Source organism: Canis lupus, unplaced genomic scaffold (assembly GCF_048164855.1).
Source record: "Canis lupus baileyi unplaced genomic scaffold, mCanLup2.hap1 Scaffold_116, whole genome shotgun sequence".
NCBI classification, from domain to species: Eukaryota; Metazoa; Chordata; class Mammalia; order Carnivora; family Canidae; genus Canis; species Canis lupus.
In genome coordinates, this window is record NW_027326486.1 from 71,608 (window position 1) to 86,761 (window position 15,154).

At 42.7% G+C, this 15,154-nt stretch overlaps 1 protein-coding gene and 1 pseudogene across 2 annotated transcripts in view; both read left to right on the plus strand.

Moving 5' to 3' along the window:
- Positions 1-15,154, plus strand: part of LOC140629753 (ankyrin repeat domain-containing protein 26-like) — a 207,442-nt gene that overhangs the window by 21,620 nt on the left and 170,668 nt on the right. For both annotated transcript variants that reach the window (XM_072819336.1, XM_072819335.1), the window contains one exon: positions 2,388-2,506. In XM_072819336.1, the coding sequence (XP_072675437.1) occupies positions 2,388-2,506 (119 nt within the window). The remainder of the gene's footprint in view (positions 1-2,387; positions 2,507-15,154) is intronic.
- Positions 2,513-9,857, plus strand: LOC140629754 (DNA (cytosine-5)-methyltransferase 3A pseudogene; annotated as a pseudogene).

Here is a 15,154-nt window from a genome sequence, read left to right on the forward strand (position 1 = left end):
TATTCATAAGAGACACAGAGAGAGAGAGACAAAGAGACAGAGAGAAAGTCAGAGACACAGGCAGAGGGAGAAGCAGGCAGGGAGCCCACAGTGGGACTTGATCCTGTCGGATCAAGCCTTGGCCCAAAGGCAGTGCTAAACTGCTGAGCCACTCAGGCTGCCCAATTTTTAAAACCTTTTTATCAGGGACGCCTGGGTGGCTCAGTGCTTAAGCATCAGCCTTCAGCCCAGGGTGTGATCCTGGAGTCCCGGGATCGAGTAGCACTTTGGGCTCGCTGCATGGAGCCTGTTTCTCTTTCTGCCTATGTCTCTGCCTCTGTCTGTCTCTCTGTCTCATGAATAAATAAAATCTTTAAAAAATCCATCAAATGCCTCTTTTGTGCCAACCACGGGACTATGTGCCTTGTTCTTTTGCATTCTTATAACAGTCATATTAACCACCACTTGTCTTGCTTTAACTGTACTTTGAGATAACTGTGGATTCATGTGTTGAAATACATAATACAGATCCCGTGTACACTTGACCCTGCTTCCTCATCTCGCATAGTTATGGTAACCATGTGGGTACATCGCCACTAACGTAGTCCCTTAGGCTTTTTCAGATTTTACATACCTTGTGTATGTGCATACGTTTGTGTATTTTTTCCTGTCCAGTTTACTACATGTGTAGATTACCGTTTCTTTTGAACATATGATGGAAAGAAGGCTGAGGTAAGTTATGGGAGGTAAATGAAGTATAGACCTGGTTTGACTCTAGGTCTGTTTGACTCAGAGTTTTGATTTTTCAATAGCAGTAGCGATGGACACTCCTGGTTGGTGCAGTGGGTTGAGTGTCTGACTCTTGGTCTCAGCTCCAGCCATGATCAGGGTCATGATTTGGAGCTTCGTGTCAAGCTCCATGCTGAGCGTGGAGTCTGCTTAAGATTCTGTCTCTCTCTGCCCCTGTCCCCTGCCTCTCTGTAAAATAAATTAATCTTTAAAAAATAATAGTCATGATGAATAACTAATAATAACAACAATAGCTGAAGCTCACTGAGTTACATATGAAACAGACTATTTGGGACACCTTACAAATATTTTTATGAAATCATCAATAAGTGCTAGGTTAGGCATGATGCCAGGTTTTTAAGGGAATAAGTGTAAATCATCAAGAATACTTAGAATGTAATAGGGAGACATTTTCTTCCCCCTAAAGTAGAATAGATCTTTATGGCCACATGCAATCCCAGGAATGTTTGAGTTTAATGTCTCAAGTTACAGATCCAACTTTCCAAGGGAAAATGAATACATTTGGTGAATGATCACTGATTATCAGAATATGATAATACTTTAGGAAGATAATAGACTAATCAGCAGGCCATAATTTACGATTCTTTTAGTTACATATCTTGTAAAGCTGTCCCTGTGATGAACAGCAGCACTTCTTCAGAGCAGGAATTACAACATGCTCCTGTGTCATAGATCCCAGGAGGTTTCGGTGCTCTTGTAGACAGCAGACAGAAATAAAAGGAAGTTTCTCCTTTTTTACCTTGTATAATCCCACTGGAAAGTGAAACGTGTGCTGAGAGTTGATACTTCTAGGTCACCTCCCTGAAGAGGCCCCGGGCAGGCACTGTCGTAACAGTTCTTGGACAGGACTGACGGCCCCCAAAGGAGGTGGGAGGGTTTCTGCAACAGGCTACTGGTGGAACAGGGCACTACTGTCTAGCCCCAAGAAGCTTCTAGTGAGGAGGGCCCCGAGGAACCTGCATCCTTTTCCTTAACTCTTTCAGAGGTTACGGCATATGCTCAGATTGGAGTTAAAGGTAAACTCAGTTCTGTGTAGCTTGTGGTTGTTGCTTTTGAAAAATGAGCAGCTACAAGAAAGCAACACCAAGTATGGTTTAGTAGGCCTTAGCTTTTTGGAACTTGAATTTGGATGTAGATAACCCAAATGGTTTTGAAGCTATATATCATTAGGAACTCTTTGGAAACCACAAAACCTTTTTAATGGGCCACTCTATCAATTTTCTGCTCTTCTAAGGAAGTTATTCCTATTCATGACTCCTTTTGATCTTTGGCTAACACTGAGACAATAGTAGTGACAATTTAGTTTTCTTCTTCCTCTGAAAGCTTGTACACGTTTTCTGCCTCGGGTTGTGTCCACTTGGATGCCTGGAGAATGTTGACAAACGAAAGGTTAGGCTAGCCTGTTGATGCTGCATATTTGATTGGGCTGTAAAAGTCAAAAAGGTTCCTTGGCTTCCGCGGAGAAGCGTTCTGCTTGATGGTCCAGAATACTGATCCAGTAAAAACGACATGTTCCAGCCATCCTTCACACACACCTTAAGTGAAATTAATGAGATCACTCTATGATTACGCTTTGTGTTTTATTTTTCACTTTCTAGGTCTGTATGAGCTGTTGGCTGTTCTGCCAGTCCAGCTGGGGCCACGTGTGGACAGCCAGGAAGACCTGACCTTCCTCTGGGATATGTTTGGTGAGAAAAGCCTGCATTCACTGGTAAAGGTAAAAACCATGCTGATGTCAGATTCTCTTGGTGGGAAAACATGGAAAAACATTTTGAGTGCTGTCTCATAAACCAGAGATCAAATTGTTGCCTTCTGCAAGGCAGAACAAATCAGCCTTGTTCCGTGATGAGCATGGAAGTTGTTAAAGATTTTACCAGAAATACCTAGATGATTTCCCTTAATGGTGGTGATCTGGCTGTGTGCACTAATGAAGCCAACGTATGCCTGCCCTTGTTTAGAAGAAGAATATGAAATAATAGCAGGAAGGTATAGGCTCCTTATGGACAACATTCATGAGCTGGAATTTAGCTTGAGTAATGAATGGTCACAACAAAAATTAGAAGGAATATATTTTCTGAGGTTAGGGATGGCAGCAGTTCATAGCCACATTAATTTAAAATAATTACCTTTCCACACCAATCTTAAGATAATTTGTTCCAACTCTCTGAAGAAAGTCCATGGTATTTTGATAGGGATTGCATTAAATGTGTAAATTGCCCTGGGTAACATTGACATTTTCACTATATTAATTCTTCCAATCCATGACCATGGAGTATTTTTCCATCTCTTTATGTCTTCCTCAATTTCTTTCAGAAGTGTTCCCTAGTTTTTAGGTTGGTTCGTTTATTCCTAGGTATCTTAGGCTTTTGGGTGCAATTGTAAATGGGACTGACTCCTTAATTTCTCTTTCTTCAGTCTCATTGTTAGTGTATAGAAGTGCCACTGACTTCTGGGCATTGATTTTGTATCCTGCCACACTGCCAAATTGCTGTATGAGTGCTAGCAATCTTGGAGTGGAGTCTTTTGGGTTTTCTATGTACAGTATCATGTCATCAGTGAAGAGGGAGAGTTTGACTTCTTTGCCAATTTGAATGCTTTTTATTTCTTTTTGTTGTCTTATTGCTGAGGCTAGGACTTCTAGTACTATGTTGAATAGCAGTGGTGAGAGTGGACATCCCTGTCTTGTTCTTGATTTAGGGGAAAGGCTCACAGTGTTTCCCCATTGAGAATGATATTTGCTGTGGGCTTTTCATAGGTGGCTTTTAAGATGCTGAAGAATGTTCCCTCTATCCCTACACCCTGAAGAGTTTTGATCAGGAATGGATGCTGTATTTTGTCAAATGCTTTCTCTGCATCTATTGAGAGGATCATGTGGTTGGTGTTTTTTTCTCTTGCTGATATTATCAATCACATTGATTGCTTTACGAGTGTTGAAGCAGCCTTGCATCCCGGGGATAAATCCCACTTGGTCATGGTGAAGCATCTTCTTAATGTATTGTTGAATCCTAGTGGCTAATATCTTGTTGAGAGTTTTTGCATCCGTGATCGTCAAGGATATTGGTCTATAATTCTCCTTTTTGGTGGGGTCTTTGTGTGGTTTTGGAATTAAGGTGATGCTGGCCTCGTAGAATGAGTTTGGAAGTACTCCATCTCCTTCTGTCTTTCCGAATATCTTTAGTAGAATATGTATGGTTTCTTCTTTATTTTTTTAAAGATTTATTTATTTATGATAGACATATATAGACAGAGGCAGAGACACAGAAGGAGGGAGAAGCAGGTTCCATTCAGGAGCCTGACGTGGGACTCAATCTCAGGTCTCCAGGATCAGGCCGTAGGCTGTAGGCGGTGCTAAACCACTGCGCCACCGGGGCTTCCCTGGTTTCTTCTTTAAACGTTTGATAGAATTCCCCTGGTAAGCCATCTGGCCCTGGACTTTTGTGTCTTGGGAGGTTTTTGATGACTGCTTCAATTTACTCCCTGGCTATTGGCCTGTTCAGGAAACAACAAATGCTGGAGAGGATGTGGAGAAAGGGAAACCTTCTTGCACTGTTGGTGGGAATGTCAATTGGTGCAGCCACTCTGGAAAACTGTGGAGGTTCCTTAAAGAGTTAAAAACAGATCTGCCCTACATACGACCCAGCAATTGCACTGCTGGGGATTTACCCCAAAGATACAGGTGCAGTGAAATGCCGGGACACCTGCTCTCTGATAATTTATAGCAGCAATGTCCACAATAGCCAAACTGTGGAAGAAGCCTTTGTGTCCATCAAAAGATGAATGGATAAAGAAAATGGGATCTATGTATACAGTGGAATATTACTCAGCCATTAGAAACAAGTACCCACCATTTGCTTCCATGTGGATGGAACTGGAGGGTATTACACTGCGTGAAATAAGTCCGTCGGAGAAGGACAAATGTTATATGATCTCATTCATTTGGGGAATATAAAAAATAGTGAAACGGAATAAAGGGGAAAGGAAATAAAACAAGTGGGAAATATCAGAAATATCTCACAGACCATGAGAGACTACTAACTCTGGGAAACGAAGAAGGGGTGGTGGAAGGGGAGGTGGGTGGGTGGTGGGGGTGACTGGGTGATGGGCACTGAGGGGGGCACCTGATAGGATGAGCATTGGGTGTCATGGTATATGGTGGCAAATTGAACTCCAGTAAAAAATAATAAATAAATAAAAATAAATAAATAAGTAAATAAATAAATAAGTAAGTAAACGAAAATTACCTTTGACAAGGTCAACTGAAATTTGAAGAAGTTGCTTTTTTTTTTTTCCCCACAACGCCATTGAAATGGTATTTTGTGTATAAATACATGAAAGTTCAAAACGAAGAAAAAGAGTTTCTGGAGCTGGTTCTTGGTAAAGCATCATGCCATGGAAATGGTCAGCCACCAGAAATGAGGTCTTGCCACACAGCAATGCTGGGAGTGATCAGAAATCTTAAAATAGTAAAATTAGATTAAGAAGCTTAGTTTTGCTTCTGGAGATATGAATTGCATTTTTTTTTCATTTAACTCAAGCTGAAAAAAAAGATGTGAGTCTTACCTGAGTCTGTAGGAAATTGATACCTGTGGTGCCTTAGCTCTATCTGCACCAAAACCAAACTCAGGTGAATTTGCTATGGTTGTCTGTCACGAGAGAAGGATGTTACTGATGTATAGTATTTGAAAATCAGCCACTTCCAATGTGCTTTTGCTTCACAGGCTAGAAGAAATCTTAGTCCATTTTTTCCCATCAAATTGGCTGAAATTTGCCTGCCTCAAGCAGTAGCAACTCTCAAGAAATGAAAAAGTTGAGATGTGGCATTTTCCTAACAATACATGTAAAGACTAGAGTGCTTGATTTAGTTTTTATGGAATTGCCACGGTACCTTTGTGTATCGTTGTGTTCATCAGCACCCCTTAACCATTAAACAGACATGCCCAAAACAATGCATGCATGTGTGTCTCTATTTAGTTGTAATGTGGCCACTGTTTCCTTCCTATAAAATGGAAATTATAATGTTAACAAGGTGGTTTGTGAGTTTCAAATACAATAGTGGAGATCTTCTTTCTTTGATAGTTACATAGGTTAGGCAAATACAAGCAGGCATTTAGTATTAAATTATAGCACGTGAAAGACCAAAAAGTAGTGATAGGTGGTTGTTATTTCTACTAAGAAAAGGACACTAATTTTTTTTCAAAGTCTTAGTTACACTAGCTCTTGAGTTTTAAGCTTGGTGGTTTTTCAAAGTAAATGTGACTAGTAAGTGGCGAGGAAGCATAGTCACTGATATCCTGGTTTTAGAAAAGCAATGAGTAAACAAATTGATGTTGCTAGCATTTAAGTGGCACAGTAGCATGTGTACTATTACAAGGATCTTTCTGTAATTGCTGTAAAATGTGCTTTTAATGTTTACTGTGCCCCTCTAGTCCATTCTATGTTTCTTACTAGCTGCCCCCCACTCCCAGCCTCTATCACACGCAAACTTCAAGTGTGTCTTTTGACCCATTCTGTTCACTTTCAAGTATGTCAACAAGCAAGAGAGAGAAAGCGAGCCACATGTGCACGTATGCGAGAATGCGCACAAGTGCTAGAATGCGCAGAGGGAGATGGAGAGAGAAATTTTAGCAGACTCCCCACAGAGTGTGGAGCCCTGTGAAGGATCCGGGGTCCCGACCCTGAGATCAGGACCTGAGCCCAAACCAGGAGTCGGGGTGTAACCAACTGAGCCACCCAGGGGCCCAGGTAGAGACCTCTTCTTAATTGGCTTTGACTTTATTTGACCATGGTAGGAGCCAGTATATTGAAAGGGTTAAAGCAGCAGAATGATGATATCAGACTGGTTTTTTTTTTTTCAGAAGTAAAATTTAGTTGCTACAGAGATGGGATGGGCCTGGAGATTTCCAGGTCAAGACAATGGCAATGAACCCATGGGTGAGGGAAGGAAAGTGATTTTTGTTTTGAGAAAGGGAGTTGGATGCTCAGCCTGCCCTCACCATCAGGGTGATGTTTCTCAACATATTGAAACTCCTCCCCCGTGTTGGTTAAACCTCAGCTCCTAGACACCACATCCACTAATCCAACCACCAGATTGTTGATGCCAGGCCATCGGGGGTTGAGAGAGGGCTCCAGAGACCTGCACAAGCCCTGACCTACCACTTCTGACATAATTGAATATCTTCTCATAAGAAAGGTGATTTTAGTTTTATGTTCATTTGCTATTTGGCAGTTAACCAAGTAGAACTTCCTACTGTGTAGTTGGATACGTGGATCTTGAGGATAATTAGTAAGTTCTAGGTTGTAGGTAATAGACTTGGGAGTCGGGTTGCCAGATAAAATACAAGGCATCCAGTTTAATTTGAACTTAAGAGAAACAGTAATTTATTTATTTATTTTTTTAGTGGACGTATGAACTGTGCTGTCTTTTTATATTTCCTTTTGTGAAATCTCGCAACTCTGATTGGGGTGTCATCAACATTTAGATAGTAACTCTTTGTAACCACTTTATTGAGACATATATCAGACAGTTTACCCATTTCAAGTATATGTGCAAGGATGTGAAGTGTACGCACAAAGTGATGCAGCCACCTCCACGATTCTAGAATAATTTCATCTCCTCCCAACAAACCCCTGTCTCATGTAGCTGTCTACCGCTAATCCTTCATCCTCTGACCCTTCCTCACTCCAGCCCTATGCAACCACTAATCTACTTTCTGTTTCTATTTACCTGTTTTGGACAATTCATGTAAATGGAATCATATGGTGGGTAGATTTGTTTGCCATCGGCTCCTGTCACTTAGCTTAATCCACATGATAATATGTAGCAATACTTCATACCTTTCTATGGCCCAGTAGTATTTATGGATATACCAGCTTTGTTAACCTCTTTATCCAGCTTTGGACATTTGGGTCATTTCTACCTATTGCCTATGATGAATAATGCTGCTAAGAATCTTTACATAGAGGGGCTGCACGTGGCCTTATGGGCTGAGAAGAAAAGCCAAGGTGATCGCAGTAATGAATGCTGTGGAAGAAAACCAGGGGTCTGGCTAGTCTCAGAAGGTGGAGGAGGCCAGTCCTCCTGCAATGCAGCAGCCCACCAACCCTGCATCCCCCACTGTGGCCACCACACCTGAGCCCGTGGGGGCAGATGCTGGGGACAAGAACACCACCAAAGCAGCCAATGATGAGCTGGCCTACGAGGACGGCCGGGGCTTTGGCACTGGGGAGCTGGTGTGGGGGAAACGTCGGGGCTTCTCCTGGTGGCCAGGCCGCATTGTGTCTTGGTGGATGACAGGCCGGAGCTGAGGAGCTGAAGGCACCCGCTGGGTCATGTGGTTTGGAGATGGCAAGTTCTTGATGGTGTGTGTTGAGAAGTTGATGCCGCTGAGCTCCTTCTGCAGTGCTTTCCACCAGGCCACATACAACAAGCAGCCCATGTACCGCAAAGCCATCTATGAAGTCCTGCAGGTGGCCTGTAGCCATGCGGGGAAGTTGTTCCCAGCGTGCCACGACAGCGATGAGAGCGACACTGCCAAGTCCGTGGAGGTGCAGAACAAACAGATGATCGAGTGGTCTCTCGGAGGGTTCCAGCCTTCTGGCCCCAAGGGCCTGAAGCCACCCAAAGAAGAGAAGAACCCCTACAAAGAAGTTTACACAGACATGTGGGTCGAACCTGAGGCAGCTGCCTATGCACCACCCCCCCCAGCCAAAAAGCCCCGAAAGAGTACGACTGAGAAGCCTAAGATCATTGATGAACGCACAAGAGAGCAGCTGGTGTACAAAGTGCGGCAGAAGTGCCAGAACATCGAGGACATTTGCATCTCTTGTGGGAGCCTCAACGTTACCCTGGAACACCCTCTCTTTGTTGGAGAAATGTGCCAAAACTGTAAGAACTGCTTCCTGGAGTGTGCATACGTATCACCATGATGATGACAGCTACCAGTCCTACCACACCATTTGCTGTGGGGGGTGGGGGGCAAGGTGCTCATGTGTGGGAACAATAACTGCTGCAGGTGTTTTTGTGTGGAGGGTGTGGATCTCTTATTGGGGCTGGGGGCCACCTGGCAGCCATCAAGGAGGACCCCCGGAACTGCTACATGTGTGGGCACAAGGGCACTTACGGGCTACTGCGGCAGCGGGACGACTGGCCCTCATGGCTCCAGATGTTCTTCACCAACAGCCACGACCAGGAATTTGACCCTATGAAGGTTTACCTGCCTGTCCCAGCTGAGAAGAGGAAGCCCATCCGGGTGCTGTCTCTATTTGATGGAATTGCTACAGGGCTTCTGGTGCTGAAGGATTTGGGGATTCAGGTGGACTGCTACATCGCCTCCGAGGTGTGCAAGGACTCCATCACGGTGGGGAAGATCATGTATGTTGGGGACGTCTGCAGCGTCACGCAGAAGCATATCCAGGAGTGGGGCCCATTGGATCTGGTGATTGGGGGCAGTCCTTGCAATGGTCTCTCCATCATCAATCCTGCCCATAAAGGACTCTACGAGGGCACTGGCCGGCTCTTCTTTGAGTTCTACCACCTGCTGCATGATGCGCGGCCCAAGGAGGGAGATGACCGCCCCTTCTTCCGGCTCTTTGAGAATGTGGTGGCCATGGGCATTAGTGACAAGAGGGACATCTCGCGAATTCTCGAGTCCAACCCTATGATGATTAATGCCAAAGAAGTGTCAGCTGCACACAGGGCCCACTACTTCTGGGGGAACCTTCCTGGTATGAACAGGAGGCCATTGGCATCCACTGTGAATGATAAGCTGGAGCTGCAGGAGTGTCTGGAGCACGGCTGGATAGCCAAGTTCAGCAAAGTGAGGACCATTACTACTAGGTCGAACTCCATAAAGCAGGGCAAAGACCAGCATGTCCCCGTCTTCATGAATGAGAAAGAGGACATCTTACGGTGCACTAAAATGGAAAGGGTGTTTGGCTTCCCTGTCCACTATACTGATGTCTCCAACATGAGCCACTTGGCGACGCAGAGACTGCTGGGCCGGTCGTGGAGCGTGCCGGTCATCCGCCACCTCTTTGCTCTGCTGAAGGAATGTTTTGTTTGTGTGTAAGGGACATGAGGGCAGACTGAGGTAGTGACACAAAGTTAAACAAGAAAACACAAAACACAGCAAAACACTGACAACATGAAGATGGAGAGAAGTATCCGCACGCAGAAGAGAAAAAGGAAATTTAAAACAAAACCAGAGGCGGAAGTACCAGAGGGCTTTGCCTTGCACAAAGGGTTGCACATCATCTCCTGATTTTTCAATGTTAATCTTCAGTCCTTTTTAAAAACAAAACCAAGGTCCCTCCTGTCTCCCCCTCCCCTTTTTGTAGGTAAAACCTTTTGTTTTCTACTCTTTTCAGAGGGGTTTCTGTTTGGATTTTTGTTTCTTGCTGTGATTGAAACAAAGAGGGTTTATTGCAGCAAAAACCAGTAATAGGACATAGCAACAATACCTTGCAGAGGAAGGACAGGAGGGAAAAAAAAGGAAATTCTACAGAAATCTATATATTGGAGTTTTTTCTAACTATGTATGTTTTGTTGTCTTCTCTAGCCTGATCAGATAGGAGCACAAGCAGGGGGTGGAAAATAGTGACGCTCAGCAGCAGACTTTCCTTCCAGCCGCTGAGCTCTCTTGCCAGCACCATTCCTGGTCATGCAGAACAGAGCCCAGTGAGCAGCAGGGAGACACATCACACAAGACCCTTTTATGCAGTATTTCAGGTGCTTACCACACAGGAAACCTTGAAGAAGATCCATTTCTATAAGCTGCTGTTACCTCTTCCAGTTTGTGTGTGTGTGTGTGTGTGTATATATATATAAATGACAGATATGAGATATATATAAAAGGTACTGTTAATTACTGTACAACCTGACTTCATAATGGTGCTTTAAAACAGCGAGGTGAGTAAAAACATCAGCTTCCACGTTGCCTTATGTGCAAAGGGTTTTAACGTTGGATGAAGGGAGGCAGCTTGAAGGTGAATCGTTGCCATTCATGGCGGGCTTTCCCTCTAGTGTTTAACAAGGTGAAGGAGGAGAATTCGGGACCACGTACTCCTGCTTCTCCCTGCCAAAAACGGGTATGAGGTGAGATGGGGTGGGTCGGACCGTGGAGGGTTGAGAGTGGGATTCATCCAGGCTCACGCAATAACCTTTCGATTTTTTTTTCCAAAAAAAAGGAGACTCCCTCGGCAAGATGGCAGTTAAAAGGGGTCTTCATTCCCAGTTTCTCACATTAGCCAATTCAAGGGCTCCTTGTGGTGGGATCAGAAATTATCCAGAGTGTGGGAAAGTGACCGTTAAAAACCCCACCTGGAGAAAAAAAAAATACAAAATGAAAAAAAAAAAAAGGAACCTTCACATACAGGTATTTATGTGGACATATTTTCATTTCTGGGGGCCATGTATGTAGGAGCGGAATTGCTGGGTTAAGTGCTAAGTCTGTGTTTAACACTTAGAAGAACCAGCAGTTTCCCAAGGTGGCTCCACTGTTTTGTATTCTCACCAGCAGTGTGTGAGGCTTCTGATTTCTGTATGCTTGTCAACCCTATTTTTTATTTTATTTTTTTATTTATTTTTATTTTTTATTATTATTTTTTTTAACCCTATTTTTTAAAAAAAGATTTTATTTATTTGAGAGAGAGAGCAAGAGAGCGAGCAGGGAGGTGGGCAGTGGTGAGGGAGAGGGGCAGAGAGGAAATCTCAAGCTGACTCCTTGTGAACACAGACCCTGATTTGGGGCTCAATCTCACACGACCCTGGTATCATGACTTGAGTCAAAATCAAGAGTCGGCTGTGTAACCAACTGAGCCGCTGAAGTGCCCCACCAACACTTGTTTTAGCTAACACTTGCTTTTGTTTGACTTTTTTGTTCTCACCTTTCTAGAAGAAGGTGGGACATGATACCTCCTTGTTGCTGTGGTTTACGTTTCCTTGATGACTGATGAAGTTCATTATCTTTTTGTGTGTTTATTGGCTATTTTTGTATCATCTTTGCAGAAACGTCTTTTTGGATTCTTTGGACAGTTTTCTCATTAGATACCTTTGAAATAGTAGACTTCTTTTTAGAACAGTCTTAGGTTTACAGAAGTGTCTTTTCCATTTTTTGCCTATTTTTAAGGGAGTTGTGTTTTTCCCTTATCATTGAGTTTTAACAGTTGTCTTTTGTGGATACGTGTTGTTTATTAGATACGTGTTCTGCAAATATTTTTTTTCCAGTCTGTGGCTTGTTTCTTCATTCTCTGAACGGTTTCTTTCACAGAACAGAAGTTCTTAATTTTAATAATGTCCAACCTTGCAATTTCTCTTTCATACGTTGGGCTTTTGGAGTTGCATGGAAAAACTCCTTGCCATGCTCAAAGTCACCCAGGAATTGTGCAGATTTGTCTTTATATTTAGTTCTGTGATCTAATTTGAGTTCATTTTTGTGAACAGGGATAAGTTCTATGCCTAGATTCAAAGATTTTCTGCATGTGAATATCCAGTTGTCTAGCATCAGTATTTGAAAAGACTGGCCTTTCTTCACTGAATCGTCTTTGCTCCTCTGCCAAAGACCAGTTGATTGTATTCGTGTGGGTTTTATTCTGAGCTCTGTTATGTTCTACAGATCTGTTTTTCTGTTCTTTTTTTTTTTTGTAAATTTTTATTTATTTATGATAGTCACACACACGCAGAGAGAGAGAGGCAGAGACACAGGCAGAGGGAGAAGCAGGCTCCATGCACCGGGAGCCCGACGTGGGATTTGATCCCGGGTCTCCAGGATCGCGCCCTGGGCCAAAGGCAGGCGCTAAACTGCTGCACCACCCAGGGATCCCTGTTTTTCTGTTCTTTGACCAATACTGCTGTGTCTTTATTACTGAAGCTTTATAGGAAATCTTGAAATTGGTTGGTGTCAGTCCTTTGACTTTGTATTTCTCAATATTGTGTCAGCTGTTCTGTTTTTTTTTTTTTTGCCTATTCATGTAAAATTGAGAATGAGTTTGTCATATATATGTGATAACTTGCTAGGATTTGGGTTGGGGTTGTGTTGTATATATAAACCAAGTTGGGAAGAATTGACATCTTGATCATATTATATATTCTTGTCCGTAAACATGGAATTTACTTATGGAGATCATCTTTGATTTCTTTCAACTGAGTTTTTAAAAATATTTATTTATTCATGAGAGACACAGAGAGCACAGAGAGAGAGAGAGAGTGGCAGAGACACAGGCAGAGAGAGAAGCAGGGAGCCCGACGTGGGACTTGATCCTGGGTCTCGAGGATCAGATCCTGGGCTGAAGGCGGCGCTAAACCGCTGAGCCACCCGGGCTCCTCATCAGCTGAGTTTTATACGAATTGAGATTCTGTACACTTTTTGTTAGATTGGGCACTAATGTAAATGGTATTTTGTTTTGAATTTCAAATTCCCATTGTTCATTGGCAGTGTGAACAATGCTATCTTGGGCAGACCCACCATGCTGATGGCTCTCTGTGGCCTGAAGCCTTCTGGAGCACAGGTCCCTCTCATATTCTTTCTTTTTGTCTGGTCACACCCTTAAGTACACCCATGAATGTCCTTCATCTGCTCTAGAGATAGGATTATGATTTTCAAGCATTTCCTCCTGGGTGGGCTTCCAGCAGTTACCCGCCAGCTTCTTGGGCCCCAAAACAGGTCTCACTGGAGGTGGGGTTGTGGAGATCTACTAATTTTTCAGCCTCCCAAGACACACTTCTGTCCATAAGTCCCCTTAAGAAGCCATTTCTCATCAAGGTGGACTTGTCAGCCTTTTTCTTCTCTCTTTCATAGAACACAGGTATATAGGAAAGTAATTGATATTTGTACATGAAGTTTGCATCCTGAATCATTGCTGTAATCACTTACTAGTTCCCAGAGTTTTTTTCGTGTTTCTTTAGGATTTTCTACATACATAGTCATGTTGTCTCTGAACAAAGGCAGTTTTACCTTTTCCTTCCCCATATGTAAATCTTTTCTTTTCTTTTCCCTTCCTAGAGGATTAGCTAGGACTTCTTCTTAAGTACTGAATCTTTACTAGTGGTAAGAGGGGAATATCCTTGCCTTGTTACTGATCTTAGAGGGAAAGAATCTAGTTTTTCACCATTAAGTAGGTTTGCTCTAGGTATTTTATACATGTTTATCAAGTTGAGGAAGTCCCCTCTATTCCCAGTTTGGTGGTAACTTTTATCATGAATACGTGTTGGATTTTTCTTAATAATTGTTTGGCATCTGTTGATATGATCAAATAGATATTTTTTATCTTGTTGGAGTGATGGCTTACACTAATACTTCTGCATATTATACAGCCTGTGCATTCCTGGAAAAAAAAAAACATTGGTTTTGGTATAGCATCCATATTATATGTTGTTGAATTTGATTTGAAATTTTTCAAATTTTTTTGAAGAGTTTTTCATCTCTGTTCATAAGAGATATAGTAGTCTATATGTCTATAGACTATATAGTAGTCTATATCTCTATAGAAAAGTATAGACTACTATAGTTTTCCTTCTTCTGCTGTCTTTATCTGGTTTTGATAGTAGGATAAGGCTGGCCTTATAGAATGAGTTGGAAGTACAGCCTCTGTTTTATTTTCTCTGAAAGAGTTTGAGAATTGGTATAATGTCATCTTCTTATTTTTGCCAGTGAAGCCGTCAGGGCTCAGTGCTTGCTGTTGAGGAAGGTTACTAATTATTGATTTAATTTCTCTTTAGGTATAGGCCTATTGAGATCACCTATTTCTCTTTGTGTAGGAGTTTTTGTTACTTGTGTCTTTTACGGAATTGGTGCGTGTCATGTAAATCCTCAAATTTGAGGGCATAGGATTATCGTTACCTTTAATTTTTAATCTCCGTGGGATCCATAGCGACGACTCTTCTTTCATTTCTGATATTAGTAATTTGTCTCTTTTCTCATTTTTTCTTGGCTAGCCTGGCTGTAGGTTTACCAATTTTATGAATCATCTTAAAGAACCAGCTTTTGACTTTGTTGTTTTTTTCCCCAATTGTTTTCCTCTCTCTCTCCCCTCCCTCCCTTCCTTCCCTTCCTTCCCTTTCCTTCCTTTCCTTCCTTCCCTCTTGATTTTATGTATTTATTCATGAGAGACACAGAGAGAGTGAGAGGCAGAGACATAGGCAGAGAGAGAAGCAGGCTCCATGCAGGGAGCTGGATGTGGGACTGGATCCCAGGAATCCAGGATCATGCACCCAACCGCTGAGCCAACTGGGCGTCTTCCTTCCTTTCCTTTCCTTTCTTTTTTCCTTTTTCCTTTCCTTTCCTCTGAGAAAGAGAGAGAGAATGAGCAGAGGAGAAGGAGAGGAAGAGAGAGAGAGAATCTCAAGCAGACTCACCTGCTGAGTATAGAG